The sequence below is a fragment of the Fringilla coelebs genome, assembly GCF_963513975.1.
Source record: "Fringilla coelebs genome assembly, chromosome: 6".
In the NCBI taxonomy this organism is placed as follows: Eukaryota; Metazoa; Chordata; class Aves; order Passeriformes; family Fringillidae; genus Fringilla; species Fringilla coelebs.
Window position 1 is genome coordinate 52,604,979 of NC_140034.1, and position 24,599 is coordinate 52,629,577.

General features: G+C 63.9%; 4 protein-coding genes and 1 pseudogene across 6 annotated transcripts; 1 reads left to right on the top strand and 4 right to left on the bottom strand.

Moving 5' to 3' along the window:
• Window positions 1-373: 373 nt before the first annotated feature.
• LOC311155496 (scavenger receptor cysteine-rich type 1 protein M130-like) lies at window positions 374-4,910 on the bottom strand (annotated as a pseudogene). The gene is made up of 12 exons: window positions 4,844-4,910; window positions 4,363-4,752; window positions 3,954-4,274; window positions 3,579-3,879; window positions 3,191-3,505; window positions 2,702-3,070; window positions 2,318-2,626; window positions 1,635-2,231; window positions 1,391-1,486; window positions 1,094-1,177; window positions 738-878; window positions 374-560 (listed from the first exon to the last, which is right to left on the bottom strand). The product of its transcript is annotated as a scavenger receptor cysteine-rich type 1 protein M130-like (transcript).
• Window positions 4,911-6,223: 1,313 nt separating this feature from the next.
• AIP (AHR interacting HSP90 co-chaperone) lies at window positions 6,224-8,130 on the top strand. Its single transcript, XM_084208064.1, has 6 exons — window positions 6,224-6,430; window positions 6,576-6,755; window positions 6,953-7,141; window positions 7,320-7,496; window positions 7,582-7,723; window positions 7,809-8,130. The coding sequence occupies exons 1-6, from the start codon at window positions 6,332-6,334 to the stop codon at window positions 8,012-8,014; spliced, it is 993 nt and encodes a 330-aa protein (XP_084064190.1). The 5' UTR covers window positions 6,224-6,331; the 3' UTR covers window positions 8,015-8,130.
• Window positions 8,131-8,902: 772 nt separating this feature from the next.
• PITPNM1 (phosphatidylinositol transfer protein membrane associated 1) lies at window positions 8,903-19,852 on the bottom strand. Its single transcript, XM_084208243.1, has 23 exons — window positions 19,345-19,852; window positions 18,503-18,717; window positions 18,308-18,429; window positions 15,707-15,931; window positions 15,303-15,617; window positions 14,863-14,958; window positions 14,648-14,755; window positions 14,478-14,539; window positions 14,163-14,407; window positions 13,464-13,653; window positions 13,254-13,361; window positions 13,018-13,160; window positions 12,620-12,798; window positions 12,135-12,305; window positions 11,794-11,943; window positions 11,546-11,694; window positions 11,362-11,472; window positions 11,111-11,227; window positions 10,755-10,903; window positions 10,504-10,653; window positions 9,985-10,168; window positions 9,611-9,739; window positions 8,903-9,505 (listed from the first exon to the last, which is right to left on the bottom strand). The coding sequence occupies exons 1-23, from the start codon at window positions 19,420-19,422 to the stop codon at window positions 9,239-9,241; spliced, it is 3,663 nt and encodes a 1,220-aa protein (XP_084064369.1). The 5' UTR covers window positions 19,423-19,852; the 3' UTR covers window positions 8,903-9,238.
• A 515-nt stretch (window positions 19,853-20,367) lies between these two features.
• Window positions 20,368-21,534, bottom strand: CDK2AP2 (cyclin dependent kinase 2 associated protein 2). The gene is made up of 4 exons (XM_084208643.1): window positions 21,172-21,534; window positions 20,918-21,018; window positions 20,693-20,825; window positions 20,368-20,579 (listed from the first exon to the last, which is right to left on the bottom strand). The coding sequence occupies exons 1-4, from the start codon at window positions 21,260-21,262 to the stop codon at window positions 20,512-20,514; spliced, it is 393 nt and encodes a 130-aa protein (XP_084064769.1). The 5' UTR covers window positions 21,263-21,534; the 3' UTR covers window positions 20,368-20,511.
• Window positions 21,535-22,158: 624 nt separating this feature from the next.
• On the bottom strand, window positions 22,159-24,529 carry CABP2 (calcium binding protein 2). Of its 2 annotated transcripts, XM_084207797.1 has the most exons (8): window positions 24,185-24,257; window positions 23,840-23,986; window positions 23,581-23,742; window positions 23,442-23,472; window positions 23,229-23,363; window positions 23,050-23,159; window positions 22,824-22,971; window positions 22,159-22,747 (listed from the first exon to the last, which is right to left on the bottom strand). In XM_084207797.1, the coding sequence occupies exons 2-8, from the start codon at window positions 23,879-23,881 to the stop codon at window positions 22,722-22,724; spliced, it is 654 nt and encodes a 217-aa protein (XP_084063923.1). In that variant the 5' UTR covers window positions 23,882-23,986; window positions 24,185-24,257; the 3' UTR covers window positions 22,159-22,721. The 2 variants fall into 2 exon arrangements, with proteins under 2 accessions (XP_084063923.1, XP_084063922.1); XM_084207796.1 differs by lacking the exon at window positions 23,840-23,986 and having other exon boundaries at window positions 24,185-24,529.
• Between the last annotated feature and the right edge of the window lie 70 nt (window positions 24,530-24,599).

Sequence of the window (24,599 nt, forward strand, 5' to 3'; positions counted from 1 at the left end):
CTGCCCGCTGAGGAGCCTGAGGTGAGTCAGGGCCGTGGCCCAGCACCGTGGCTGCTTCTGCACCTCCCTTCCCACAAGACCCTCCAGACTATCCCAGCCATCACCCACCACTCTTCGCCCTCAGCCCACCACTGCCAAGGATGTTTTCAGTGGTTCCACTTCCTGCCCTGAATCCCCAGTGAATGGTTGATATGATTGGTTGGAGTTGCCAGTACAAAAATGTGGTTCCAGGCCTGGGAGTGAGTCTCTGACCAGTTTCAGTTTTAATAGGAAAAAAGGCTAATTAACACTGAAATGCAAGAAAATCCCTACACAGGAGCTGCTTTCCTGCAGCACTGCACAGCGGGGGATGAACTCTGTGGGCAGGCCGACCATCCCTGGGGACAGGTCCCCAGCACACTGCCACACACGTGTCCCCAGGGCTGCAGCATGGCCGGGACATCCTCATGGCAATGTCCCCAGGGTGCTGCGGCCGACATCATCATAGTCCATAAGTCCAGGCAGCTGTTCTGAAGGATCTCTAGTGGCTCCTGGGGGACCTGGAGGTGAGAAGATCCCACCTTGGGGACAGCACAGAAAGGTGTCTGAGGGGGCAGGCAGCTCCGTGTGCCCCTGACAGACCCCACCTGGGCTCTGAGCGCAGCACCCATGGATCTGCTGCCCTGCCCATCCCCACAGCCAAAGCCTGCCATGGAGTGGCTCTGCAGAGGGGACAGGGCAGCTGGGAGCCCTCTCACCTGTGGGGAGCACACAGATCCACCTCTGCCGTGCCACTCCCTCGGAGATGTCCCCAGTGCTGGCAGCGGGGGGCTCCTGGGGCACATCCAGGACATCATCATAGCCATCTGGGGTTCCTGGCTCGGGCTGGGCAGGGAGACCTGGGAAAAGTAGAGGGGGCCCTGGCAGGGCTCAGGCTGTGCCATCCCCTCCAGCCTTTTCCCTGGGCACGTGCTGGAGGCCCTGTGGTCCCACAGGGATAGGTGATGTTTCCCTGCAGACTAACAAGGGAGGGATGTGTCCTGCCAGCCCTCCCAGCCCTGATGTGTTCCCTGTCCCGAGCTCTCCCTGCTGGGTTCCTGCCCTGTGGCCCTACCTGGGGCTGCCTCGGTGTCACTCCCCTCCACGCTGTCCCCGCTGTAATACGGCAGCTTCTTCACCCATCCCTCCAGCAGGGAACCTGCAGGGCATAAACAGGGACTTGGGGATGGCCTCAAGCGGCACCGCCGGTGACAGAACCTCACACCACAGAGCGGGGCTGCTCTGGGACCCAGGGACAGCCACAGCCCATGGTCAGGAGCCCCTGCTGGGCCACCAGGAGCCAGAGGTGCTGTGGGGCTGCCAGGCGGAGCCTTCACTGTGGGCACAGCTGGGATACAAGGGCAGCACTCACCTGGGGGAGTGGGCACCTCCTGGTACTCAGGCATGGCTTTGTAATCCAGCTCCTCGTAGACAGCGTTGGAGATGGCATCTGCAGCTCTGCCAGGGCCTGGAAGGAGATGCAGCACTTACCTGGGGCTCTGGGCACTGTGGGGGCACTGGGATCACCCCTGGTCCCCTTCTCAGCCGTTCCACAGGGCAGAGGCCCCTGGACCCCCAAACCGGATCTGTCCCCACCCCCACCGACCCACACCCACCTGGGCGCCGGGCACGGGCACGGCACAGCAGCAGGGCCAGGGCACCCAGGGACAGGCACAGCATTGTCCCCAGCACCACGCACAGCACAGTGGGCACAGGCACAGTCCCCACGGCCACTGCCGGGGGCTTTCTCCTGGGGACACCTGTGGGCACACAGGCAGGCAGTGAGGGGAGGGGGATCCCAGCCAGCCTGCTGTGGGGCATGCAGGCACGGGCAGAGCTACCTGTGCTGCTGGCACCCTCCGGATATGGGGCAGTGTGTCCCTCAGTGGTGCCACCACTGCTGTTCTCACACTCCACATGGGCATGCCCGTCGGCGCCACAGCTCTGCAGATGCCAGGGTGCCGAGGGGCACTGCCAGAGCGAGCGGGCCCCGTCCTCACAGCCCACCCAGGCCAGCCAGGCCTCAGTCGCCTCCTGGGCGGGGACAGCCGAGAGCCAGCCCCGGTCCCCACAGCCCAGCTGGCGGCAGACGGTGGCGGCGGTGCCGGGGCTGGTGCCGTTGGCGCACACGCGGCTCCAGGTGCTGTTCTGGAACATCTCCAGGAAGCCCCGGCAGCGCCCAGGGTCCCCTGCCAGCCGCACGGAGAGGTGCTCTGCAAGGGGGACAGGGGGGTCACGGCACGGCCGGGAACCCCCGGGGCCTCTGCCGGGCCCTGACCTGGGGCTGCCCGGCACTGACCTGAGCAGACCGCCTCTGCCCCGACGCCGCGCCCGCACTCGCGCCGTTCCGTGCGCCCGCATTCCCACAGAGACTCCTCGGACCCGGAGCAGTCGGGGCTGTAGGGCCACAGCGGCCCCGAGCCGGCACCGAAGCGCGCCCAGCCCGGGGCCGCCTGTGCCGGGCCGCAGCCCAGCTCCCGGCACACAACGGCCGCGTCCTGCAGCTCCCAGCCTTCCCCGCAGACCCAGCTCCAGCTGCCACCGGAATAGACCTCCACACGCCCGGCACAGCGCCCAGAGCTCCCCACCAGCCTCACCTGCAGGCTGCCTGCGGGCAGGGAAGCAGTGGGCTGGGGTGGCTGCTTCGAGCACCGGCACCTCCGGCCCTTCTCAAGTCACCCACCTGAGCAGACAAGGTTCGTCCCATGAGGGATGTCAGCTGGTGCGGTGGTCATCCCCCCGTAAGTGTACCCAAACTCATCCTCGTCTATGGTCCTAGTGGCGAGATCAGTGGTCATCTGCACAATGGTTTTGACCACGCTTTCCAAGATGTCCCTCTCCTCCGAGTTCATTTCGAAGAGGTAGGACTTCCCATTGACGGTATGTCTCTTCTCCACTCCTCCACAGCCCAGCTCCAAGCACACATTGCTCAAATTCCGTAGGAGCGAAACCTCTGCTGGCACACGGCGCCAGTCCCCGCTGCTTGTGGACAACTCCAGCCACCCATCGCACCGAGTCTCACCCTTCACCAGCCGCAGGGACTCGACAGTGCCTGTAAAATGGCCACACTCACACCTTCATCACAAATTAACACGGCATGATCGCATACCATCTCCACGTTTGGGAGGGTCCCAAAAGCCCTTAAGGCTCCTCTCAGAGCCACCATACCCACCTGAGCAGTTGACTGCAGCGGCGTTTCCGGGGGCACAGGGGGGCTTCCCCAGCACGGCCACGGGGCACTCGCCCGGGTGCCGCTCGCTCCCGCTGCAGCCGAAGGCGTCCGGCCGCAGCGGCCCCTCCCCGCTGCCGAAGAAGCCTCCCGGGAGCACGCTGAAGGCGCGGCCGCAGCCCAGGTGGCGGCACAGGACGTGCGCATCGCGCAGGTCCCACTCGCTGGCGCACACGGAGCCCCACGTCCCCCTCACGGCCACCTCCACTCGCCCGGAGCATCCCGAGCTGCCGTTCCCCAGCCGGAAGCCCGTGTAGGCTGCGACAGCAACAGCGTTGAGAGCACTGATGGTGCAGGCACCCCAGCTGCCCCCCGTGTCCCTGGCACTTACAGGAGCAAATGACGCTGGCAGGGCCGCTGCAGCCCTGGCTCTGCGGCGAACGCCGGGCACAGGCGCTGAGGAGGAGCTCGGTGCCATCGCACTGGAAGGTCCCGTCCCAGAGCGATTCCGACGCTGCCCCAAAACGGCCACTACCGGGGATGGCAAGCCTCACCGCAGCCCAGCTCCCTGCACACCACCTGGGCCACCTTCATGTCCACCTCATCCTCACAGACACCGACCCAGGCGCGGCCCTGACGCACCTCCAGCCGCCCGGCACAGGCTCCATCGCCACCAACCAGCTGGGAGAAGCCTGTGGGAGCAGTGCAGGGCCAGTGACAAGGGATGTGCATGAAGTGGCACAACCCCCTCAAGCGCAACTCCTACCTCGGCAGACAACGGCAGTGTCCAAGCCATGGATGCTGCTGTTATAGGGTCCCCAGCCACGGATCTCGCAGTCCCAGAGCGTGGCCTCGTCCCCGCTGCAGTCCACCAGGGCCAGGCTGACGAGCCCGTCCCCTACGCCAAAGCGCTCGAGGGCAGAGTAGGCAGCGGAAGCCGAGCCACAGCCCAGCTGCTGGCAAACCACCTCGGCGTCTTCCAGGTCCCAGTTGTCGTCTGCCACCGAGCCCCAGCGTCCCTGCAGCTTCACCTCCACCCTCCCGGCACAGGGATTGCCGCCGCCCGCCAGCCTCAGCTCCACGGCATCTGCACAGGGGCACCGGCACGGCTCAGACCAGCCCGGGATGCTCCAGCACAAGGTGGCTGTCCCTGCCCGGCCAGCGTGTCCCCTCACCTGTGCAGGTCACCCCCACATCGCGCTCGTGGCCGCAGAAATGCCGTCCCCATCCGAAGTGGGAACAGTTCCTCAGCTCATCCTCGGTGCCGTTGCAGAAGAAGGGCTGCAGCCAGATCCGCCCGCTGCCCTGCCCGAACGGGGCGTGCAGGGACGCCCTGGCCACCCGGCCACAGCCCAGCTGCCGGCACACCACCGCGGCCCAGCGAGCCTCCCAGTCGAAGTCGAAGGCGCACACGGAGCCCCACTCACCGTCGTGCTTCACCTCCACGCGCCCGGCACAGCGCCCGCCGCCGCCCACCAGGCGCAGCTCCCCGGAGCCTGCGGCACGGAGGCTGCTGAGCCGGGCCCGCCGCCGCCGCCGCGGGGCCCGCTCCCGCCCGCCCGACACTCACCCCCGCACAGCCGCACGCACACGAGCAGCCCCAGCGCCACCAGCGGCCCCATGGCCACCGGCCCCCAGCCAGCGCAGCCAGGGCACCTCTCGCCAGCGCCCGAGCCGACGCACGCAGCAGCAGCGCCGGGACAGCCTTTATCAGGCGCCTCATCTCCCGGCTGCGGGGCCGCGGCCTCCAATAACCTGCTCCGTGCCCAAATATGAGCCTCGCCTGCGCCTCTGCCGTCACACACCTCGCCACAGTGGGCTGCCACCCGGATGTCCCCGCGGGGAGACAGCCCCCCCACAGCACCTGCCCTGCGGGGGCCCTTCCTGCATGCCCCGGGGCTCCAGCGCTGCTGCTGGTGCCCGCCAAGAGCCATCCTGATGGGCATGAAAGGCTTCAGCCCACATCCTACCGAGAGCATCGAGGGAACCACCTCGAGGTCGGGCACCTGCAAAGCTCAAAGCCCCGTGCTCGGGGCGCTCCCCTCCCGCCTGCTCGGAGCCCCCGCGGGGGGTGGCAGCAGCCCCCGGCTCTCGGCGGAGCTGCCAGGTGCCAGCTGCCCGGTCCCTCGCGGCGGCGCTGGCACATGGCGCTGCTGCCGCAGCTGCGGCCCCGCGCTCGCCTCGCCGCCAGGGCAGGAAGGAGGCGGTTACCCCGCGGCGGCTCCCGGCCTCGCCAGCGACCGCACGCGCCTCCCGACACCTGCGCTGCCGCCGAGAACGCCGCGGCTCCGCGGTAGCTGCGCCCCGCTGTGAAGCCACATTCCGGGGGGGCACAGAGCCCACTTGATTTTCTGGTGATCCACCTGCGTAATCTTGGATCAACCACCACCGAAAAACAAGTGGTGCAAGAGGGGGGAGCAGGATCTCTCTTGAGTTCTCTGCTGTGTATGAGGGTAACAGTGGGTCTGAGCCACCCCCAGCAGTGCTGAGCAGTGATAGTGCCAGAAGAACAGCCTGCTTCCTACGGGGTCATTCCTGTAGCAGCGAAGTCACCGCCATGAGCCCCCAGCCCTTCTGTGGGACTGGGACCTGCCACCTGCCCGTGTCCTCGTGTCACCCCTGGATATGTCGTGAGCTGCGCTAAACCCTGTTAAGCCCCCCCAACGGTGTCCCCTCCAACCGTTTCGCAAGGCGCTGCTGCGGCTGCCTGCTCTTCCTACCCACACGCAGACCTAGCCGGGGCTGGAGGGAGGGGACGACCCGGCTACGTTCCCCGCAGCGGGCGGGAACCCTCACAGTGGGTCTCGGCGACATTATCAACCTCCCATTCCGCACCGCGGCCTTTGCATGTAGGTGGCAAACAGGACGTTTCACTCCGGAATGCCTCCCGTGCCTCCTGGAATGACTCCCCAGAATAGTGGGGGGAGACGGGAAACCGGGAGAACCACGTGGGAACCGGGAGCGCGGTGCCTCAGCTGGCCACGCCCCCTCCCTATGTTCACGCCCTATTCCGGGAGCCCCCGCCCCGCAGCACCTCCCCCGGGCCGGCAGGGGGAGCCCCGCGCAGCCGCGACTATCCGGAAAGAACCGAGCGGCGACGGAGGCGGCCGAGCCAGGGCTGGCGGCGCGGGTGGAGCGGGCGCGATGGCGCAGCAAGTCGAACAGCTGCGGGCTGACGGCGTGGACAAGGAGGTGCTGCGGGAGGGCACCGGGCCGCTGCCAGACTTCCGCGACGGCACCAAGGTCAGGTCTGCGGGGGGACGGGCGGGGTGGGGGGATGTGGGAAGCGGAACGCGGCGGGGCAAGCGCGCATGCGCATCCTTCCCCGCCCACCTCCACCCCCCCTGCGTCGCCATGGTGACGCCGCGGGCTCCTCCTGCTCCTTCAGGCCACTTTCCACTACCGGACGCTGCGGTGCGGCGATGAGGAGACGCCGGTGGACGACAGCAGGGCGCGGGGGAAGCCCATGGAGCTCATCGCCGGGAAAAAGTTCAAGCTGCCGGTGTGGGAAGCGGCGCTGCGAACCATGCGGCCCGGCGAGCGCGCACGCTTCCGGTGCGACGCCAAGGTGGGCGGGGCCGGAACCTGCCGGGGGCGTGGTTTGTAGCTCGGGGGCGCGGCCTATGCAGGTGGGCGGTGACTTTGTGTCGTGGGCGCGGCTGGCGGCCCCCTCGGCGCGCTCCAGCCGCAGAGTTCGAGGCTGGAGCATCCTTATATTTTTCCCCCCCCGCCCTCTTCAAATTCCGGCTCCCTTCCCTCCCGCAGCACGTGGTGCTTTACCCACTAGTGTCCAAGAGCCTGCGGAACATTGCAGCAGGGAAGGACCCGCTGGAGGGGCAGCGGCACTGCTGCAGCATTGCCCAGATGCACGAGCACTACTCCCTGGGGTACCCCGACCTCGACGAGCTCCAGAAGAACCCCCAGCCCCTCATCTTTGACATCGAGGTGCTGAAGGTGAGGTGCCGGCATGGGGAGCTCAGGGTGAAAGTGTTCAGAAAACACACAGACGTGGCATGGGGGATGTGGTTTAGTAGTGGCCCTGGCAGTGCAGGACTTGAGGACTCTAGAGGTCTTCTCCAACCTAAACGATTCCATGATCCTCTTCTCTGATTCCATGGTGGGGTGCTGGCAGGTGGAGCCACCCGGCTCCTACCAGCAGGACCCATGGGCCATGACAGATGAGGAGAAGCTCCAGGCTGTGCCCCAGATTCACAAGGAAGGCAACGAGCTATACCGGCAGGGCAAGGTGTCTGAGGCAGCTGCCAAATACTATGATGCCATCGCCTGTCTCAAGAACCTGCAGATGAAGGTGGGTCTCCCCAGATACACACAGGCATCCTTAGGAATGCAGGGCTTGAGAGCTGCCCCTCACTTCCCTGCTCTGTCTGGCACAGGAGCAGCCAGGTTCTCCAGACTGGATCGAGCTCGACCAGAAGATCACACCCCTGCTCTTAAACTACTGCCAGTGCAAGCTGCAGTGTGAGGAGTACTACGAGGTGCTGGACCACTGCTCCTCCATCCTCAACAAGTATGAGGGTAAGGAGCCACGAGCCATCCCAGGTGCCTGTGGAGGGCACCAGGACACCCCCACCCTTCGCTGACCCTGGCTCTCTCCCCACAGACAATGTCAAGGCCTACTTCAAGCGGGGCAAGGCCCACGCAGCCGTGTGGAACGTGGCCGAGGCGCAGGCTGACTTTGCCAAAGTCCTGGCACTCGACCCCTCGCTGCGCCCCGTGGTCTCCAAGGAGCTGCGGAGCCTGGAGGCGCGGCTGCGGGAGAAGGACGCCGAAGACAAGATCCGCTTCAAGGGCATCTTCTCCCAGTAGAGTCCGTGGCTGCAAGGGAGAGCCCAGTGCTCTCGGGACAGGTTCTTTTAGATATTCCACATGTGGAATGGTCATGGATGTTTATTAATGTTTAATACAGATTTTACTTATTTGAAGTCAGTGGAAATTGCCCCGGAGCTCGCCACGGCCTGGGGACACAGCCAGGGCTCATCGTCACGCCAGGGATACGTGGGTGAAAAGAGCCTGCTGCTTCCTGCCAACTTTTATCACTTATTTGATGTTTTTATACTTTATAGTGGCCATGGAGGGGCAACACTGAGCCTCGGCCCCAGCTCGAACCTGTTAATGCCTGTTCTCCGTGCCACACCATTGTCACTTATCCGGGCTGCTGCTATCATCCCAAACCAGTGTCTCCTCTTGTCATGTCAGTGTCGGGAATATTTTATATAGAGTAACAGCTTGTTCCTGCTATCTCTATAAATCTCTGATCATGCTATGCCAAGATAAACTCAAGTAAAACCAGTCACACCCCCTGGTCACTACAAAAATTTGCTGCTAGAGGTAAAATGAGGGGAAACCAAGTTGGAGAGGGGGAAGGTATCAGCAAAGCCCACACACCTCAGGCTCTTTTCCCTGTCCTAAATTGCTTGTGACCAAACTGCTGTGCCCCACAGCCATCTCCCTGTGGGACATGGTGTCCCTGGAGGCTCCCCAGGGCTTTCCCAGTGGGTGGGCACAGGCTTTCCCAGTGGATGGGCACAGGCTTTCCCTGTGGCCACAGGCACAGAGCGAACTCGTGGGTGCTGGCACCTTGTCATAACATCTCTTTATTCAACACCGAAACGAAAGGGGGGGAACAGAGGAACCACTCTGGAACCCCAACCCAGCCCTGCGTCGTGACACTGGACAGAAATAAATAGGTGGGGAGGTGCCACTCGCTCTGGGGCACAGCCACAGCCCCCAGTTCTGCACAGGGATAATGACCCTGGAGTGCAGACCCCACTGGGCACTGCCCACAGCCCCAAAGGACCAGAGGGGATGGGGCTGGGGGCAACAGGGAGGACCCAGGGTGGCTCTGCCCTGAGGGGATCACTCTGGTACTCTGGGGGGCTCTGAGCCTTCTCCCAGCACCCCCTGGTCTCAGGGGACCCAGCACCCTCATCTCCTTGCGATGGCCTCATGGCCCAGCACCGGCTCTGTCCCCAGGTGCTCCTTGCTGGGAAATCAGGGATGTGGCAGAAGGGGGACATGGCCGTGCCACCCTCACTCCTCACCCTCCAGCTTGAGGCTGATGCTGCGGGGCTTGGTCCGGGAAAAGCCGGGGGGTGCTGAGGGGGGCCCCCCATCCCGCTCTGCCTGGCTGGAGCCCCGGGAACGCAGGAGCTGGCTCTGCTTCCGCAGGAAGTCGACAGGTGCCGGGCAGCCATAGGTGCCTTTGCCCAGCACAGGTCGTGGGGGGCCCTTGGGGGAGTGAGCCAGGGCTGCAGCTTCCAACTGGGCCAGGTGGGCAACATAACCCTCAGAGAGGAACTGCAGGACACACAGACAGCCTGAGCCAGTGGCCACAGCCGGCTGGTGGGGTCAGCCATCATCCCCTGCATCCCCAGTCTGTCCCCAGACCTGCCACCACCATACCTGGCACTGGTTATGGAACTTCTTGACGGCCCGTCCCACAATGTAGATGTGTGCTGGCGCAAGTCCCAGTGAACTGTAGACGGAGACATCCTTGGTGGAGCCGTAGCCAGCGACTATGGAGATCTCTGCCTGCCCAGGGACAAGAGCATTAGGGCAAGGAACAACCCTTCCCACAGGGACAGCTACCCCTTAGAGCTTGGACAGCCTCATGTTAAGACGGATAGCTGGGAGCTGCCCTGAGAAGCTTCCAGCTCTGCCATGGCAATGCAGTCCAGGTCCCAGCATCTCCACCAGGATGCAGAGGTGCACAGGATTCAGCACAGCCCACACCACCCCAACACAGCCCTGCGTCCCAGCAGCACCCCCACACCCACCTCGGTGCGCAGGCTCTGCAGGAAGGCGGCTTTCTGGCGCAGCGGGTCGTGGGTGAGCCCGTCGCAGAAGGAGACGGCGCCGTGGGGGAAGTTGTGCTGGGAGAGCCAGGCCACCACACGGTGCTTCTGCATGTCAGGGCGCCCCGTCACGTAGATGATCATGTACCCCGAGTCCTGCCAGTGCCTAGGAGGGGACATGGGTGGCTGCCAGGAGCCTGTGTGGAGACAGTCCTGCTATGGGTAGCTGGGATCTCCCAATACAGCATGTGTGGGTGCTGCCTCCAAGACCTCCCTTTTCCCAGGGATTTTATTAAGGAGAAGGCACAGCAGAGCTCTGGGGACCACATCCAAACTTGGATAGGATTATTTTCCACAATAGAGCACCGGCAAAGAGATGATGTGCTGGAGGCAAGGGAGTGGTGGAATACCCTGCCCCTTGTTCCTGCTCTGACACTCCCCAACTGAGTTGTCAAACCATGAAAAATGGGGAGACTGACACTCTGACTGAAGGACACCCACCTTACAACATCCACAGCCCCCGCCCGCACTTTGGGGTCACTGCCCATGATGGAGACACTGGCAGTGAAGGAGCCATCGATGCTGAACACAACAGACTCGGTGCCACGGGCCACCACGGTCAGGTACGCCTCGGCGTAGCTGTGGTCCCCTCTGCAAAGGCAGAGGTTGTGGCTCAGCACCAGCTCTGCTGGCAGAGCAGCAGGTGTAGCTCTGCCAAAAGGGCTGGAGGAGAAACTGAGGCAATACCTCACCTGACCACCATGCGCACAGGATAGATCCCGATGGCCAGAGCCTTGTCTGGAGGGATGGTGAAGGTCACGCGCCCGCTGCCACTCGTCACCTCAGTGCCATAGTACAGCCACTTCCCTGAAAGTGGCTGTGTCATGATGTAGATGTCCACCTGAGAGAGAGAAATGCGCTGGGCACAGGTTGGACCCCCACATCTTGCTGCGTTCCCACATAAGTCCTTACAACCTTCTCCCGCCATCCTACCCAGGGTCCTGTTAACCACATCCTCCCCTACTGTGGGTGACACCAGCCCTATGCTCGGTCCTGGACACCCCACCCTGTTTGAGGGGTCCTGGTGGCCCCCTGAGCCCAGCAATACCTTCTCCCCAGTCAGTGTCACCACATCCAGGGGTCCGTACATGAAGCGCCCGCTGAGGACCTGCGCTTTGCCCTCACACACAATGACATCGCAGGCACGGTGGTTGGCCGTCACGTTCTGCAGGCACACGGGGTGTTCAGCAGCTCCTGGGGGAGCTCCTGAGGTGCTACTGGGACACCACTGGGCTGTGGGATTGTCCCAGAATCCACACACTCCAGGATGCCCCAGGTGGCCTCCCGCTGGCCACATACCCGGATCTTCACTTGGGTGCGCTTGCGCTGCCACTTCTCCCGGGGGATGGCGGGGCTGTAGATGGAGCTCTCCTCGCTCTCTGCAGGCTGTGGCCCCTCTTTCTCCATCACCTGCCGACAGCACAGAACTGGCTCAGCCTCTGCTGGCCCCGGCTTACCACCCACCCCACCGGGCCCATCATACCTGGCGCAGAATGAAGGCCACCACGTCGGAGGATTCCCAGTAGCTGGCATGGAAGAGGTGGGGCAGGGTGATGGTGGGGAAGGCAGTCAGGGCGTCGGGGCAGTACAGAGAGTAGTCAATGCGCTTCGGGCCCCACCAGCGCTCCAGGACTGCAGGGAGAGCTGGGATGAAGACTTTTCCAAACCTCATCCCTTATTGGGCAGTCCAAGGTGCCCACATGGGATGGGGTGGGTGGGGATGACACTTACTCTTGACAACCTCACTGGTGCTGGCAGGAGTGGGGGGCTCTGCCAGCTCACTGCCCTTCCAGAAGCCCCCAAAGCTGCCAGTGGGGGTAGGGGGAGCAGCCACATCCACTTTGGGCAGGAACAGGGCAGAGTGTGTCTGCAGGGCCTCCGCTGAAGAGAGAGCTGGGTGAGCACACCCAGAGTCCCCAGGGACACCCACCACCCCAAGACACCCCTCCAGCAGAGCCCCAGAGCAGTGGGAAGGGCTTGCACATCCCACTACCCGCACCCAGCCAGGATGCTCTAGGTACCCTGACGTGGCCCCAGGGTGCCTGGCAGCAGCCTGGTGGGAACCTGCTCACCCAACAGGGACGAGGTGCCATCACCCAGAGGGTACTTCTGGTATCGGGGCACGCTGAGCGGGGGCACAGCATGGAAGGCCTTGGCCAGGAGGGGCTCCAGGCGGGAGGCACAGGGATCGGCGGCGTGGAAGAGGTTGTAGATCTGCTCGCAGGCAGGACGTAGCTGGGCCACTGCAGCACAGAGCAGGGTCAGGGGTACCAGGAGCAAAACACCCAGGAGGGGTAAAGCAGGACACAGCAAAAGGAAAGGCTGTACAGGGAAATTTGGGGCACCAGGGATAGGCTGAGGCTGGCACAGAGCAGGAACACTCAGCCACCCATCAACACCCACACAGCCAGGACTAGGTATGCAAGGGGCTCAAACCCCAGCAGGGCTCCCTGAGATGGTCCTCAGGAGCTCAGGCTTGTCAGGTGAGCGTAACTCAGGGACTTGAGCCCTGCAGGGAGGGTCAGGGGCTGGTACTGTGGCAGGCAGGGATCCTCACCATCCAGAGCAGGCATGACGGTCTTGCGCAGCGCGAGCACCAGCCCCAGTGGGGAACCGAAGAGGAAGAAGCCGGATACTTTAAATTCGAGGCGGGTGTTGGCACCCTCTGCTCCATCCAGCGCCATGGCACCGCCACGGGGTGCCTCTGCCTCCAGCGGGGCCTCGCTGGCCTGCAGGCTGGGACAGCAGAGACAGTGAACATGGGGAGGGATGGCAACATCGCACATCCTGAAGGCAAAGCTGCACCTGGTGTGGCCCTGTTATCCCAGAGGAGCTCCAGGAAGATCCCCCTCGGGCAGGGAACCTCCATGAAATGCTCCTTCCCAGCCTGGAGCAAATGGAAATTGCACTCTTTCCATAAAGCACAATATAGTCAACCATTCCCCTTGGGCTTACCTGCTCATGGAGCTGTGCTGCTGGCTGTCCCCCTGTGCCCCTGGGGCTTCAGGGCTGGCCTGGCCCAATACTGGTGCTCCTTCAGTCCCATCAGCCAGTGGGTCCGGGCCGCCGCACTGCTCCGGGGAGATGGGCTCTGTGCTCTGCAGGGAGCAGCAGCAAACACCCAGATCCCATGTAGCCTCCAGTGCACCCCCAGACCCTCCCCAGGGGGTGTTGGAATGCAAGGCACTCACCAGACTGCCACGGCGGCTGCTGCTCCGGCTGCCCCCTGAGCCTGCCCGGCTCTGGCACAGGGCATCAAATCCCAGGATGCCACCCACACAGTCCCCCAGCAGCACCACCTGCAGAGACCACAGATCCATGAGGAGGGTGAAACCCCCAAACCCTCCATGCAGGGTGACAGCTGGACCCCAGAGCCAAGCTTCCCCCAAATTCCACCTCACCTGGCCACAGAAGCCAGTGCCCTCTCCAGAGTGCAGGAAGGCTGCATAGGCCTGGTTGGCGCGGGTGATGACGGTGCCCACAGCCTGCTGGTAGGTGCCTGAGGAGGTGGCCAGCAGTGGGAGTGCTGCCAGCGGGATGTGGTCCTGGCTGCTGGACAGGCTGTCCCTGTCATGGCTGTAAGGGCTGAGCCTGAGGGGACACAGTGAGGGATGAACATGACTGTTCTGATCTCCTCATCCCACTGCATGGTACTGGTTCACCCTGGGATGCCACACCAAGAGTAATCCCCATTCTCCCCCACCACAAAGCACTTCTCACCCAGGATGCTGTATCCAGAGTTACCTTATCCCATCCAATTCCATGCCATTCCATGCTGCTTTGATGTCTCCATCTCTCTGCACAATGCTTGCTCAACCCAGGATAATGACGCTGCATGAGGAGTTATCCCCATCCTATCCCATCCCATCCTGCCCCACTGTGTTCATCCCACACAAAACATCTGCATGCCCTGGGATACCACACCAGGAATTATATGTATCCCATTCCATCTCATCACACAACACTTGCCTGCCCCAATACACTGCACCAGGAGTTAACCCCCATCCCCTCCCTGGTCTTTAACGCCCCACCAGAAGTGAAGTCCCCTCTCCAAGGATACCAGCTCCCCAGGCCCCTGCTTTCCCAGTGGGAATCCATACTTGGAGACAAGGGCATAGGCTGCAGCACAGATGGGCGGGCAGGGCACCAGGCGCAGGGCCACATGTCCCAGTGCCTCAGGAAAGTGGACGCGGGTGACAGCATCAAAGGTGGCTGCCAGTGTCTGCACATCTGCCTGCTTGGAGCCTGGCTCGCCCGCTCCCTGATCCAGGATGTTCCCACTGTGGAGGATGAGGAAGAGCGCGTGGATCCGGCACATCTGCTCCGTGCTCTCTGCCGTGCCTCCCTGCAGGAAGGAGAGCAGTCAAGTCAGGGGACACAGCAGGAGGGCAGGGCCCGAGGGAGGGGACACGCACCTCAGGGAAGCTGGATGTTTCCAATCCTTCACCATCCCCCTTGGTGACACTGGCTCCATCCCCTGTAAGCACACAGCGCTGGTAAGGCAGCTGGGGTCTCCAGGTGGGAATCAGGCCCCTCCCAGGACATCCACCCCAGGATTTGGGGCCAGAGCACCCCCAGAGCTCACCCAGTGCCTCATCCAGCTCCGCTGGCCGCTCAAGCGTGTCCAAGAAGTCGTTCGAGCTCCACTTGGTCATCTCCTTGGCAAAGACCTCGTCGCTGTCAGACAGATCCTCTGCAGAGGCAGGAGGGAAGCGTGGGTGGGGGGACACCCCTGTGCCTGCATGCCCATCCTCAGATGCCCTTACCCCCACCCAGCCTGTTCCAAGATGGTGCCAGTACCATGGGCATCGAAAAATTCCTCTTCGGAGCTGTTCTCTGAGTCCCGGGCAATGTTCTGCATCCGCCACTCCGACAGGCTCTGAGGAGACACGCCCCCTGCCACCCACGGGGGGTCAGCACTCACAGCCCCCTGCTGTGAGAGACCCCCCCCCCTCTCCTGCCCCACAGCTCATGGATCCAGATGCCCAGGGAGATCTGGGGCCACCCCTGTGTCCCCCAGAGACCCTCCTTGGGAGATCTGTTACCATCCCTGGGTCACCCAGAGTCCCTTCTTGGGAGATCCAGAACCATTCCTGGGTCATCCAGGGCCACTTCAAGAACCCTGGGACACCCAGAGCCCCAGGCCAAGAGAGACCCAAGCCAGGCAAAACAGTCCCCTGACACATCTCCTATGGAGAACCGCAGCATCCAGGGCAAAACCACACTGGACCTGGTCTCACCTCCATGCTGGGAAGAGTAGGAAGACCGGGAAGAGGTGGACCACTGCTTGGCAAAGGTATCATCTGAGGGGGTATCGGTCCCTGCCTGCAGCTCAGCCATCTCCTGACCACCAGGACCATCTGGCTCCGGCTGCCCCTCGGGGCTGACCCCAGCCACGGGTGGCTCCTCGCCCTCGCCACACTTGGCCATCTTCTGTGCCAGCATTCGCGCTGTCTCCTCCTCCAGCTGCCGGATATCCTCCATTGTCAGGTCCGTCCACTCATCCTGCCAGCACCAGGCTTGGCGGTGGGCACGCAGCATCACCTTCCTCAGGCCTGAGGGGGGGGGAAATGGGGGAAGCAAGTCCAGTGTGATCCCATGGCTGCCCAAATCACCCTCCAGCAACCCACGGGTCCAAACTCACCCACGTCATGGATGAACTGCTCGATCTTGGACTGCATGCCCCAGTATCGGAACTCCACCTTGCAGAGCTTGTAGGCGCACATGAGGGGCCCGCTGGCTGCTGCTGCCTCCAGCCAGTCATCCCCCAGTGGTCCCCGGCCCGTCTTGGATGAGTGGTAGAGTTTGGGATCCTCCTCAGGTTTGTATTCCCCGGGGGAGATGGGATCACGCACAATGTCAATGGTGTCTGTGGGGGGAACGGCGCTTGTCACCCCGCAGCACTTTGCAAGGGGGCACAGATAGGAAAATAAGGAAAAAGGGACAAAAATGAGGTCAAATTATTCCCATGAGCATTGCACCCAACACAGCTGGCAGCAAAGACTCTCTGTCTGAGAATTCTAAAATCTTGGAGTTCTGGAATTGTAGAAACCTGGAATGGCTTTGGTTGGAAGGGACCTTATAGATCCTCTCCTTCCACCCTCTGCCATGGGCAGGGACACCTTCCAGTATCCCAGGTTGCTCCAAGCCCCATCTGACCCAGCTTTGGACACTTCCAGGGATGGAGCATCCGCAGTTTCTCTGGGCAGACTGTGTCAGGGCCTCACCACCCCCACAGGCAAGAATTTCCTAATAGAACATATAAAATCCCACAGCTGGAACATCACAGAAACCCTTGGTGCAGCCAAAGACATCTGTGTCCCCACATGGGACCCCAATCTGCTCCCAGGGAGCGGCACAGGGAGGGAGGGTCTGGGAGCGTGGGGAGAGCCAGGGCTGACACACATACACACATTAGCTGGCAGATCTGGCAGCTGCAGGGTGATCCCAGCCACCCTGGGGGACATGGAGGCTGAGAACAGGGACAGTTCAGCACAGCTCCCAGCTTCCTCCCCAAAAAAGCCCGAGGGTCCCCCAAAACCAGGGCACAGCAAAACCAGCATGTGACACAGGAGCCTCCAGAGAGCCAGAGGGGGGGGAGAGCGCAATGAGCCCCATCTTCAGACAAAGGTGACCTTCCCCAAATGAGGGTGAGCTCCCCCCAAATGAGGATGACCTCCCAAGACCAGAGAAAGGCTCCTGAACATCATCCAGGAAAACATGATCCAACAGCTATTCGGGCTCAATCCACCACAAAATCTGCTAGAATTTGGCTTTTCCAGCCCTGTCTCCAGGTACTGGTCTGGGGGATCCCAAGGCACCCCAGTGGCTCCCAGTACCGTCCTGCAGCACTGTCCCCATTTCCAGGCTGTGCCAAACCCATTTATTTGCCCTCCTTGATGTCCCCAAGGTGCTGCCAGCCTTTCTTCTTCCAGCTTGGACTGAAAAAAGGGGGAAAAAGAAAACTAGAGATGCCCTGAATCCACAAAAATGATGCAATGCACAGCATGATGCCAAGCATCTTGGATAACAGCAGCAAAGAGCTGGGATAGGACCTACTGTCCCCAAGCAGCTCCTGGCAGCGTCATTCCCATCACAATCCAACTCCCTTTGCTTTTGCCACTGGGAGAAAGCTGCCAAGGAAGCAGTTATCCCTGCGGATAACCCAGACCATGTTTTTCCATTGCCCTTTGAAACGTGAGAGGGGTTTAAATCTGTCAGTGCTACAAGACACCAGGGCAGAGAAATCCCAGTGGGATCCACACTGGTCCCACTTCAGCCCTCCTCCCTGTGGAAGGCAGCAGCCACTGGAGATGCTGAGTGCCCTGTGGAATGCCCACTGGATGGGCACAGAGAGTGGAAAACCAGGCAGTGGGCACGGGGCCATGCCCTGATGCCATCTGTTTGGCCCTGGTGGTTTCCTGGGGGCAGTAGGAGCAGAATTCCTGCCCCCAGGTCCCAGCCATCGGTATCCCGGCCGGACATCCCCAGTGCCGCAAGAGCCAGGGAGAGAAATAGGTCAGATGAATCATTTCCTCCGAGTGCCTATTTTGGGCCTCCATTTTAAGAGGCAGCACGTCACACTCCAGACTCTGGCGCCTGAACTGACCATGTCCAACACCATCAAGAACGGGAACTCGGTGGAGAGGGAAGAATCCCACCCTGAGCTCCCTGTTCTGCCCACCAGTCCCCGCAGAAAGGAGCCAGAGAACAAACTGGAGCAAAGCTCTGGGGAGAGGGGAAGCAGGGCAGGGAGTAGGAAAATGGGGACATGCTTCTCCAGCTCTCCCTGCTCCAGCTGATCCAAAATACCCCACAGGACCCAGGTGTAGGGTCCCATGTACAGCAGGAGAGACTGAGAAGGCAAATCCATGCCAGAACAAGGCTGGAACACAGAAGGAGAGGGGAGTAGGCTGGCACTAGAAAGGAGAAGCTGCAAACAGAAATAGAGGCAAGGGAAGAGGCAGAGGACAAAACTGTCCCTGAAAATATCTTTAATGTGGAACTTAATTCAGCAGCACTGAGAGGGAGCGGGCAGGGAGCTCAGAGCAGGGAGCCTGGGGCAGGGAGCTCAGGATCCAGGGAGCTCTTCCCTTCCAGTATCCCTGAAACATGAGCACCAGCAACTAGAGTGAAGTTGAGCCCCTAAGGTCCCATTACAACCACACACCCATCCCAGAAGCATTATGTGGGAATTCCAGCAGCCACAGTGTCCTGCCCAGCTCCCCAAGCCAGCCATACCCACCCAAAATCCTCTGCCTCTTCTCTGCCGCGCTCAGGTTGAAGATGTTGGTCTGCTGCCCTGCATCTGGGCGGTAGTATGTCTCGATCTCAATGGAAAACTTCTCCACAAAGGGACATGTGTACCTGGAGGGGCACAGGACTGAGCCAAGGGGCATGGCCAGTCCTGCAGCCCACCCCGCCACCACCCAGCTCCCACCTGGTGCGTGTGTAAGGATAAGCATTCCAGGACTCCTCCTCCACCTGGAGCGCGGCTTTGGGGAGCAGCGCCCGGAACCAGCTGGGGATGTGGGAGCCAACGTGGTAGATCTTGTGGGTGTACTGGCCACTGCCCCCAGGGCCATCGCTGTAGGGTCGGTTGGCCAGGATCTCCACCCCGCTGCCCTCACCACTCGACTCCTCCCGGCTCTTCTTCTGCACCAAAACGACGGCTCAGTGCAGCCCCTCCAAGCCCCAAGACCCCCACCCCCACGAGCGCCCAGGGTCCGTGTACACTCCTGCCCCCAAGTGCTGGCACCCACCGACCCCACACCTGCTCACAGGACCTCCTGCTTGGCTCGGTGGTCCCAAACCCGCCCGAAGCCCCGGTGAAACCCCTGCAACCTGCAGGGTTGATCCCTTGGGATCAGCCTCAGCCCCCCACCGTGCCCCTCCAGGCTCCATGCTCAGCCCTACAGCTGCCCAGCTCTGCACACTCTGCCCCACAGCTCCCTTACACCCTCCCGCACCCCATGCTCAGCCTCATAGTCCCCTGTGCACCCCCAGGCTCAGCCCCTGCACCTTCACAGCCCACTACACCCCTCAGGCTACAATCCCCAGCCTCTCTCAGCCCTCTGCACCCCCTCAATCACAGTCCCCAGATCCCTGCACCCCTCCAGCTCCCATGCCCAGCCCCACAGCCCTGTGCACCCCCTCCGGCTCGGCCCTTGGACCCCACACCCCTCAGGCTCAGCCCCACAAACCCAGACCCCTGCATCCCCAGCTCCCCCCGCTCAGCCCCGCGGCTCCCTCAAGCAGTCATGCTCAGCCCCGCATTCTCACCTGGATCATGTACAGCTGGGCCACCTGGTACTCCTCCAAGCTCATGGGCAGCAGGATGTGGTACTCCTTGATCAGCATGGCGGCGGCGGGGCACAGCGGGGGCACCTCCTGAGAGGGTTTCCGTTACACCGGACCGGGCCGGCTCCGGGACAGCTCGGGCCGGTTCGGCAGCCCTTCAGAACCGCTCAGGGCACACTGAGCTCAGACCGGTAGGGGTTCGGCCCGTCTCGGAGCCGCTCCGTCCCCGGGTTCGGCTGAGTCGGGTATCGCTCGGCTCCGGGTTCGGTTCAGTCCGGTTTCGCTCGGCTGCGCTCGGTCCCGGGTTCGACCCAGCTCGGCACCACGCTCGGCTGAGTTCGGTACCGCCCGGCACCGCTCGGCCCCAGGTTCGGCCCGGCTCGGAAAAGCCCGGCCCCGGGTTCGGCGGAGTCTGTTACCGCTCGGCTCCCGGTTCGGCTCAGTCCGGTACCGCTCGGACACCCTCGGCCCCGGGTTCGGCCCGGCTCAGTCCCACGTTCGGATCAGTCCGGTACCGCTCGGCCCCTCTCGGCCCCGGGTTCGGCCCGGCTCGGCCCCACTGGTCTCGGCTCCGTTGCCATGGCAACGCGGCCCCCTCTACTCCCCCCCGCCCGCCCGCCCGCCCGGTCCCCGCCGCCCCCCGGCCGCACCAAACCTGCGCCGCTCCGCACCGGCCCCTCGGATCGTGACATCACAGCCCGTTCCCACGGCGACAGCCGTGACGTAGGGAGGTGAGGGGGGGGCCCCGTGACGTCAGAGAGCGGAAGGCAGCGAGCGCCACTCACGGGCGCTCCGCGTGTACCGGCACCGCCGCCCCCGGAAAAACCCAGTGTTTTATTTCAAAAGCCACTTTTTTAAGTGACCAACGAGTGGTCCGATCACTCCTGCACCTCTCAGCTCCCGGACACCCACCCAGCGCGGCTCCAAACCCTCCCCCGACTCCCCCACCTCTACCCCGCGTCCCGCCATCGGGACCCACCCCCGCGGGGACACACCGAGGCCGAGTCCCAACATTGTCCTTTATTTATAAAAACACGCATTTATAAAGAGCGGAGAGCGCGGGGAGGGGGGGCTCGGGCAGCACGGCGGCCCCCCCGCCCCCGCCGCCACCACCGGGAGCTCCCGGGGGGTCCCGGGTGGCAGCTGCCGTTACGTGCGGGCGTTTCGCTCTGTCTCTGCCAGGCACTCCCTGACCAGCGCCCGGGCGTGGATGATCCCTGCGGGGAGAAGCACAGGGACAGCTCGAATCACCCTCCAGTGGCTCCCCGCGGGGCTGAGGAGCCTCGGAAGCGCAGCCCCGCGGCCGCCCGGTTCCCCACCCTGCCCCTACCCCGCTTCAGCCGCTCCATGGCGCTCTTGCTGCCGGCGTAGGTGGGCCGGATCTCCTTCCCCATCTCCTCGATGACCGAGAGCAGGTCCGTGTAGGTGCTCTGCGAGCCCTGCGCCCCGGGGGGCTTCATGGCCTGCGGGAACAGGGGAACAAGCAGGGACGGAGGGGCTGGGGGCCGACCCCGTCGCCGCGCCCGGCCCCACCGGTCCCGGCGCCGCGCCTCACCTGCACGTAGCCCATGGACGGCGGCCCGAAGTCATTGAAGAGCGGCCGGAAAGGGGCGGCGGCGCCAGGGACGGAACCGGAGGGCGACGGGACACTCGTGGCTGCGAGAAACTGAGGGTCACAGCCGCACTCCCTCTTCCTCGGTACCACCCTCATCCGGTACCATCCCTTCCCGGGGTACCCCCCTCCATCCCTCCGGTCCCTCTCCGCTCCGGTGCCCCCCGTCCCCCGCGGTTACCGCGGCGTTCTCTCACCGGCGGACGGTGCCCCGGGCCCCGGCGGGGCGGGGCTGGCGCTGGCGGCTCCGGGGGTAGCGGGGGCGGGAGCGATGGGCTTGTAGGACATCCCCGACGGCCGCCCGCCGCTCCCGGATCCCTGGAGCCCCGCGGCGGGGGTCGGCGTGCGGCCCCCGCGCTCGCCCCGCCGGTTGTATCGCCGGTGCCCGCCTCTCTTCAGCTCAGCTCGGCCCCGCTCGGCCCGGCGGGAAGCCGGGAACCGGAGCGGAGCGCGGCGGCCCCGGTTCCCGGTAGCGCTGCGCGGCCCCGGCCTGACCCGGGTGTCTCCCCCCTCCGCCGCCGCCGCCGGCGCTCGCGGTGATGACGCAAGCGCGTCACGAGCGCAACGTCATCACGCCGCCGCGCGCCTACCGGCCGGTCACCGTGGAGACACGCGGCGTCGGCCCCGCCCCCTCGGTACCTCTCCGCCCACGTGACTTATACACAAGCCACGCCCCCTCGCGCGGCGGGGCCCTCTCGGGGTCACGTGACCGAGCGGCGCCGCCGCCTCGGGGGCACGGGGGGGGGGCACCGGGAGCGGCACCACCGCGCTCCCCCCGCCGCCGTGTCACCCCACAGCCCCGAGCCGGAGCCGTTCAGGACCTCCCGACTCTGCGGGGGTGAACCCCGGCCCGGACTTTGGGGAACCGGCCCCACCCGCCGGCCGTGCATTCCCCGGAGCCCTGTGCCCGCGGTCGCGGCTCCCTGCGGGGCTCCCGTGAGACACAGTGGGAGTCCACAGTTTTGGGGGATACCAGTGGAAGGCACGATCACGAATAAACTCTTTGGAAACAACATAAAACACAAACCAAAAGTCTATAGAGAGAGTTTTATCATCTCAAAAGGGCAAAATTGGCCCCAAAACTGCAGCCAGGGCAGGGAGGGTACCTACAGCAGCCCTGCCTGCAGCTGGCTGAGGCCCTTCCACCCAGAAATGCTTTATTTCTCCCCTGGAGGGTCTCCTGGCTGGGCTGCCAGGATTCTCCCCTGTGCTGGGGTCCGCCAGAACATCCATGAGGGTCTGTGCCAGCCCCAAAAGGGAGGGATGCCTCACCCTAGGCAGGTCTGGGGTGGGTCTGAGCTCAAACCGTGGTGACGGGGCGGGTTATGCTGTGCAGTCTGCATTAAACCTGGCATGGGGGGAGCCTGAGGGGCTCAGTGCAGCACACAGAGTGGGAATGGAGGCTGGAGGGATGGGGAACACCTGAAGGAAAGGGCACCACGATGGTGTGACTTTTAGGGTGATGTCTGGGTGGGAAGGGGGATGATGCAGGGAGAGAGCAGAGATGAGGGTGAGAGTAGTCGAAGCTCAGCCGAGCCTGTGCAGACGAGGGTCCCGACTTCAGCCCCGGTGCCTCCTGCCACGGTCAGACCTCAGCATCGGAGCAGCTCCAGCACCCAGCCTCACCCCAGGCATAGGCACCGCTGTGCCAGCACTGCCCCAGCCCCTGGAGCTGGGGGTCCCTCTGTGGCCCCCTCGTCTTTGTAAGGCACGGGGGGCTTGGGTCCCGCGTTGGCACACGCCACCCTCAGCGCGACATCATCCGCACAAACTCTGCCGGGGGAGGGAAACACACCTGGAACATCTCAGATGTCCCTGGGAGTGCTCCTGGCCCCTTCCCTGCTCCTACCTTCAAAGTCGACCAGGCCATCGCCATTGAGATCCACGTCCTTGAGGATCTCATCCACCTCCCGATAGTTGAGCTGCTGCCCCAGGAGCTTGCGCATGGCCTCCCGCAGCTCCGCCATGCTGATCTGTCCGTCCCCATTGGTGTCAAACTAAGGACAAGGTCCCACTGCCACCGGCCGCTCCTGGCACACTGACAGCCTACCTGTCTGTCCCCACCATCCCCGTACCTCACGGAAGGCGTCACGCAGCTCCTTGATCCCAATCATATCCGCCGTCTCCGCCAGCATCTTGGGGCCCATCAGCTCCACGAAATCATCAAAATCCACCTTGCCCCCGGCTGCAGCAGGAGAGGGCTGTCAGCGGGGCAGGGGCAGGGACTGATGGGCACCCGTGCCCCACCACGTACTGATCTGCTGGGACAGCTCAATGAGCTCCATCTCCGTGGGCATGTAGCCCATGGTCCGCATGCACTCGCCCAGGTCCTTGTAGCTGATGTAGCCATCGTGGTCCTTGTCGAACTCCCGGAACGCCTGCTTCAGCTCTGGGGACACCACAGTGTCACCACCGGCACCCCGGCACTGCCACCCACCCGAGCGGCACCCCCTCCCCAGCGCCTCACCTTCGATCTCCTCGGGCCGCAGCTCCCGGTCCTGGGGAAGAGAGAACGGGAAGAGACGAAGGAGGGGTCCTACTCCCGGGGACCCCACCTAAGCCCCCCGGGAGCACGGGCAGCACAAGGGGAGGGGACAGTCACATACCCGTTGGGTGATGGCGATGCTCTGCCGCAGGAAGATGCAGGCCGGCCCCACCAGCCCCTGCAGCACCGAGTATCCCTGCATCGGAGGGGTCTGCGCCGCGTCCAGCACGTCCTCAGGGTCCCCTGCGCCGGAGCCTGGAGCGCCGGAGCGTGGCTTCCCATCCTGCGGGTGGAGCAGCCGTCAGCGGCGAGGGGGGGCCGAGCAGAGACGCCCCCCTCCTCCTCCTCCTGCCCCACGGGGTGTCATAGCCCTGCCGTACCTTGGGGAGCCGCCGCTCAGGGGTCTTGGTGCAGTTGCCCATGGCTGGGGGCTGCCCCCGCGCCGCAGGACATGCCTGGCCCCGGGGGGGGCTGGCTGGCGCAGACCGCGGGGCTGCCACCGGGGATTTGAGGTTTTTATGGAATATCTGGGGATATGCAGGGCAGGCGCGGGGGGGTGGGTGCCGCGCCCGCGTGCATAATCCTCCGGATTATTCCCCGCTCGGCCGCCCTGCTCCAGATGTGGGCAGCCGCCCAGCTGTTCCCCAGTCCCGCAGCCTCCCTGCGAGGGCACGCAGGATCCCCGGCACCCACCGTGCTCCGGCCCTATCCCCGCCGCCGGTTACCTGCCCAAAAGAGGGGGGCGGCCGGGACACCGGCTCCTCGGCAGCCCGCTGAAGCTCCACGGGGGACACACCACTACGGTTTAATCTCCCCTGGCTCCCCGCAGTGCCGGCGGTGCCGGGACCCCTGAGCCGAGAGGCCGGGCGGGAGCCGCGGGGCCCCCTACGGCCGGGGCCGTGGCGCCGGGGGGTGCCCCGGCAGGTGGGGGGCGCGGGGCTGCCAGCACCGCGCCGCTGCGGCCCTCGGAAGAGAAAGAACATTCTGCCCGCTCCTGCTCCTTCTCCCCACGACCGGGACCAAGCAGGAGGAAACCAGATCGCCCTGGACCTGCGCTCGTCCCTCGCAGGGACGAGGCCACCGCTGTCCCCGGGGCCCGCCGTGGAGCGCCGGAGATCGGGTGGAGTGCAGCGACCCCCC

Coding starts and splice junctions, on each gene's coding strand:
- CDK2AP2 (XM_084208643.1), bottom strand. CDS start 21,262: ATGTCCTACAAGCCCATCGCTCCCGCCCCCGCTACCCCCGGAGCCGCC. Junction 20,826..20,917: donor CGTCCATGGGCTACGTGCAG/GTGAGGCGCGGC, acceptor CTGTTCCCGCAG/GCCATGAAGCCCCCCGGGGC. Junction 20,580..20,692: donor CATGGAGCGGCTGAAGCGGG/GTAGGGGCAGGG, acceptor TTCTCCCCGCAG/GGATCATCCACGCCCGGGCG.
- CABP2 (XM_084207796.1), bottom strand. CDS start 24,442: ATGTTCTTTCTCTTCCGAGGGCCGCAGCGGCGCGGTGCTGGCAGCCCC. Junction 23,743..24,184: donor CGCCCCCCTCTTTTGGGCAG/GTAACCGGCGGC, acceptor CTCCACCCGCAG/GATGGGAAGCCACGCTCCGG. Junction 23,473..23,580: donor GCATCGCCATCACCCAACGG/GTATGTGACTGT, acceptor TCTCTTCCCCAG/GACCGGGAGCTGCGGCCCGA.
- AIP (XM_084208064.1), top strand. CDS start 6,332: ATGGCGCAGCAAGTCGAACAGCTGCGGGCTGACGGCGTGGACAAGGAG. Junction 6,431..6,575: donor ACTTCCGCGACGGCACCAAG/GTCAGGTCTGCG, acceptor CTGCTCCTTCAG/GCCACTTTCCACTACCGGAC. Junction 7,724..7,808: donor CATCCTCAACAAGTATGAGG/GTAAGGAGCCAC, acceptor CTCTCCCCACAG/ACAATGTCAAGGCCTACTTC.
- PITPNM1 (XM_084208243.1), bottom strand. CDS start 19,422: ATGCTGATCAAGGAGTACCACATCCTGCTGCCCATGAGCTTGGAGGAG. Junction 15,932..18,307: donor GAAGAGGCAGAGGATTTTGG/GTGGGTATGGCT, acceptor TTCCCCCCACAG/ACACCATTGACATTGTGCGT. Junction 15,618..15,706: donor GCAGTTCATCCATGACGTGG/GTGAGTTTGGAC, acceptor CCCCCCCCTCAG/GCCTGAGGAAGGTGATGCTG.